The sequence below is a fragment of the Bison bison genome, unplaced genomic scaffold (assembly GCF_000754665.1).
Source record: "Bison bison bison isolate TAMUID 2011002044 unplaced genomic scaffold, Bison_UMD1.0 scf7180017864379, whole genome shotgun sequence".
Taxonomy (NCBI): domain Eukaryota; kingdom Metazoa; phylum Chordata; class Mammalia; order Artiodactyla; family Bovidae; genus Bison; species Bison bison.
This window is the reverse complement of record NW_011494951.1, coordinates 2,393,888-2,398,314: the sequence shown is the minus strand read 5'-3', so window position 1 is coordinate 2,398,314 and position 4,427 is coordinate 2,393,888. Positions and strand designations below refer to the sequence as shown.

General features: G+C 55.8%; 1 protein-coding gene across 1 annotated transcript in view; it reads right to left on the bottom strand.

Annotated features, from left to right (window-relative positions):
- KMT2C (lysine (K)-specific methyltransferase 2C) overlaps positions 1–4,427 on the bottom strand; it is a 179,156-nt gene that overhangs the window by 5,964 nt on the left and 168,765 nt on the right. Inside the window, exons 53-56 of the mRNA XM_010857354.1 lie at positions 3,935–4,427; positions 2,916–3,052; positions 1,964–2,106; positions 1,542–1,710 (exon numbers count right to left, since the gene is read on the bottom strand). The exon at positions 3,935–4,427 is cut by the window's right edge and continues 3 nt beyond it. Coding sequence (XP_010855656.1) covers positions 1,542–1,710; positions 1,964–2,106; positions 2,916–3,052; positions 3,935–4,427 — 942 coding nt within the window. The remainder of the gene's footprint in view (positions 1–1,541; positions 1,711–1,963; positions 2,107–2,915; positions 3,053–3,934) is intronic.

Sequence of the window (4,427 nt, the reverse complement as noted above, 5' to 3'; positions counted from 1 at the left end):
AAAAAGCCATTTGGAAACATCTTAAGCGGAGAAGCCACTGAGCAGAGGACACTGGCGTGGCCGGGAGCGGAAGTTGAGCAGTGATGGCCCTAGGAGCCGACACACGCTCCTTCAGAGACGCGAGAGAGCATGTGTCTGCAACACGTAAAGCGGCAGAGGAAAAGACAAAGACAAGAAGGTGCAGACGCCACGCAAAAGCATCTCAGAGTAAGGCGAGGAACCCCGAAACAAGGCCATGCAGAGGGCAGAGCTGAGACGGAGTCTTCTCCGGCGGCACGAGGACCATCACGGGCCCACCTGGGGGGCCGGGCTCGGTAAGGCCAGGGACCACAAACCTGCAACCCGGGCAAACTGCTGGGGGGCTGGGGCCACACCATGAGACCCCGATCTCAGGGACCCAGTATTTGTGTACAGACAAACAGAGGCAGGACTTTGCAGAAGAATCAGCACAGAAACATTTCTTAGACTCATGGCCACACTGCTTTAGGCTGAAAGGATTCACCACTGGGGAAAGCAACGGGCCCACTTTGCTAAAACACTGAAATAGTGAGTCAGGAGAAGATCCTAAAAGTTTCCACATGAAGAACATGGATGAACAGCATGTGAAGGCCACCTTCTACCTGAGGGACCAGCGTGGCTTGTGACTGGGACCGCACAGGAGGGGTGGGCAGGCCTGCACGGTGCCCACAGGTGAGACGGGTGGTCAGAACAGGGCAGCAGAGCCGGGGTGGATCGGAGCAAACCTCAGAGAGGAAAAGGCAACAGGCCCTGACGATGCTGTGGGTGTGTACACTGAGGCCAACGCACAGAACGAGGACTGGTGACCTCACTCAGCAACACAAGGAGCCTGGGGGAGAGCCTGGGTCCCAGGACCCACCTCGGCGAGCGTGACATGGGTCCTGAGACCCGCCTCATTGAGTGTGACCTGGGTCCTTGGACCCGCCTTGGCAAGTGTGACATGGCCTTGGCGAGTGTGACCTGGGTCCCGGGACTCACCTCAGGACCTGCCTCGGCCAGCGTGACCTGGGTCCGGGAATCCACCTCAGCAAGTATGACGTGGATCCTGAGACCCGCCTCAGGAAGTGTGACCTGGGTAAACCTGAATGCCTGTTAGCCTCGAGACTAATTTTTTATCTGTTTACTAATGATTTACCTGTTCCACAACCTACCCATCAGAAAACACAAGATGATTTCATGAAAAGAAGGCTTCCAAAATTGGGCACCTTTTGAAAACATTTTCATTTGTATTTTTCACAAGTGCCTTTAGCCCTAGTGAGCTTGCCACGTCTCCCGTGCATCCCGTCGGGTCTCAGCACAATATGAAGACGTGTTCAGAGGCCAGCTCCCATTTGGGGAAGAACAGCGTCTGCGTCCCGAGACTGCAGATGGAGCGGCCAGCGCCCGGGCCTCAAACGCCACTTCCCTACAGGGCGTCTCTCCCCGCAGGCTGCAGCCTTCTGTCTCACACGCCGGACGCCCACCTTCTCCCGGAGAGAGCCCTGCCTGCCTCTCGCTGTCCCGGACACCCAGCCCCTGCTCACCTGAATCCGGGACCGGGCCAGGTACACGTTGGACTTCCACTCGGTCTTCATCTTCCGGTACTGCGACGACTTGGAGTGGACGAACTGCTTGCTGTAGGGCGCGCTCAGCTCCCCGGTGACGGTGCTCTGGAAGGACTTGGAGGTGCTGGTGCTGTTCAGGGTGTGAGGCCTGCGGACGGCGGACGCCGACAGGGAGAACACAAGGGAGACTGAAGACGCCTCTGAGTGGGCCCGGGCGGGTCAAGCTGGCGCTGACAGGCACACACACGGGAGCCGCCTAGGGGGCCGCGCGGCGAGTCTGCGGTGAGCCGCAGACACAGCCAGGGACAGCGGGGTGTGTAAGCAGCAGACGAATCAAGCACAGAAACCAGGAGGAGGCCTAGAAACCCCGGGCTGTACTATGTGAAGTCAAAACAAAATACCTTAACACAAACCTCTTGACATGGGCACTCATTTTAGGTTCGGACCGGGCACAACCTGTGGGGTTGACGGCCAGCGGAAGCTCCATGAGGGGGTTCCGGCCATACCGGAAGGTGTAGTTTTCACATGCCTCAACCCCAGGGAGCTGGAGAGAAGCAGAGACAGACAGGTAACTCATATGATCGAGACTGCAGGCAAGACAGACCCGCCAGAGCACGCCCCAAACTCAACTCTGTGACGACAACGTGTCGACGTTTTCAGAACGCCGGCAACACGGGGCTCTCTGCGGACAGAAGCCGCTGCCCTCAGAGCCTGACTGCGTGGCGAGCTCACTGCGGTCGGGTCCTGGGAGCTGGGGTGACCCGAGGGCAGCTCGCAAGATCGCCTGCGTTACAGGCCTTCTCTACAGCCTATCTCCTGTGGACCCTGTCCGTGAGAGGCGTGACAGAGGCACAGCACTCGGGTAGGGTGCGACCGAAGCACATGCTGGCTTCCGGGGGGCCTCTCTCCTCCACAGTAAGCCCATCAGCAACTTTCTTGAAAACAATGCCTTACAAACTGCACAGCTTTCCACACGCACTGCGTGTAAAACTATCGCATGTGTCTGACATGCAGGCGTCAGGGAACTCAGGGCTCAGGAAATCCAGCCACGTGCTAGTGACCAACCTGGGCCTTGGCAGGAGAGTGGATGTGAAGGCTGGGCACCAACCTGCCGCCCCGCAGGAGCGGGGGCCTCACCCCACTGCATAGCTGACACCCGGCCCCGGAGACCCTGAGCCCTGTGACCTGCCTCAGCATGTCAACACGGACACAGGAGACTCACGAAGGCCTGTTTCCTCTCAGGCAGGAGCTCATCACCCGCCAAGCCACTCCCTGGAAGTGTGGGGACAGTGACCACCCCGCCCGGTGTTAGGGGATGTGTGTGGCGGGACAGGAGGGCGGCCCCGCACTCACTGACTCGGCGATCCGTGCCACTGCAGAGACAGTCAGGCCGAACAGGTCCTCCCCTTTCAGATAGGCTGGGAAAAGCTGCAGCATTTCAGATTTTTTCCTTACACAGGCCACGGGCTCCAAAATTTTATCCCAAACACCTACATATGGACAAAAAGACATTTTCTAATACCAAACTTGCTCTTAGGTAAAGAGGAAAAAGGAAGCCATATAAAAACAAAAGCAAAATGAAGACCCACCGCTCACAAAGACTTACCGGATCCAAGTAAAGCCCATGGGCAGGTTATCAACTGCTTATCGGATGGCAGTAGTTTTTTATTAAAGACTTTTTATAAAGTTTTGGGGGAAAGAATATGCTACGGTCAGAGAATTAAACAAAGCTGGAAAGTAAAGTCTAACATAACTGAAATTCATGCTGGCCACGCAGCGTATCAGATTTTCAAAGGATTAATCCACTTAAGTAACACCTGCAGATAGATCCTTTCCTCTCAGTTAAATCAGAATCTGAAATTGATATTTCATTGGAATTATCTTTAAAGCATTTTCTTTTTTTCAAAAAAAACCCTACTAAACTTATTTAAAAAAAGCAGTTCTGCACCACTTTCTACATCAATAAAAACAACAATCTAGGCATAACTAACCTAGAGGCCAAAACTAAGCGTCTCATTTCTGGCTCTAAATTTAGTATCTGATGCTCGTGAGATAAGACAATCTGTACAATATGCTTTATTTTTTCCCACCTTCTAGGTGATGTTAAGAGGGTCCCTAAGGTGACAGGCAACCTTTACCTAGAAGCCATTCTATCTGTTTTATAAACTGTTGGAATTTATACGTATGTCCTGACGTAGAGGAGTCTAGCAAGCATCTGGAAACAGTGTGGCAAAGACAAGGGGGGCACACGAGGCAGCCAGGACCCGCGTGTCAGTGGAGAGCCACCCTGCTGCTAGGAGACAACCATGAGGAGACCCGGGGACAGCGAGGCGAACCCTCCACTGGCCTCAGGCTGCAGGGACGCGCCTGACCTTTGGGCGAGGAGTCGCTCAGGACGAGGTCCTCGTGGCCCTGCTCCACGACCCTGATGAGGAACACGGGGCGGCCGTCCTGCTCCTCGATGGAGCAGAGGTAGCGGCAGCGGCGGTTGGCGTAGCGCGTGCTCCAGTACAGCCGGCTGGCCTCGTAGCCCACGGGGAAGAGCGCCGTGGGAGAGTGGAAGGCCGGCATCTGCTGCGGGAGCAGCTGGCCGATGGCGTGGAAGACGAGGCTGCCCACGCGGAAGGTGTGCTCGCGCTCGCCGCGCTGCACGATGCTGGCGATCTGCCGCACCTCGTCGCGCTGCACGTACACCCTCCTGAAGACGGCGAAGTAGCTCAGCTCCTGCTCGTGGAGGCCCTTTGGTTTGTGCATGGGACAAAGCATAGTTTTATCTTTAAAAAACATGCATTGTGCTTTAATGGCGCAAGTGAAGTGATAAATGTTGGTGCAGCGGAACCGGTGACAGCCGCCGGTGGCCCCCGT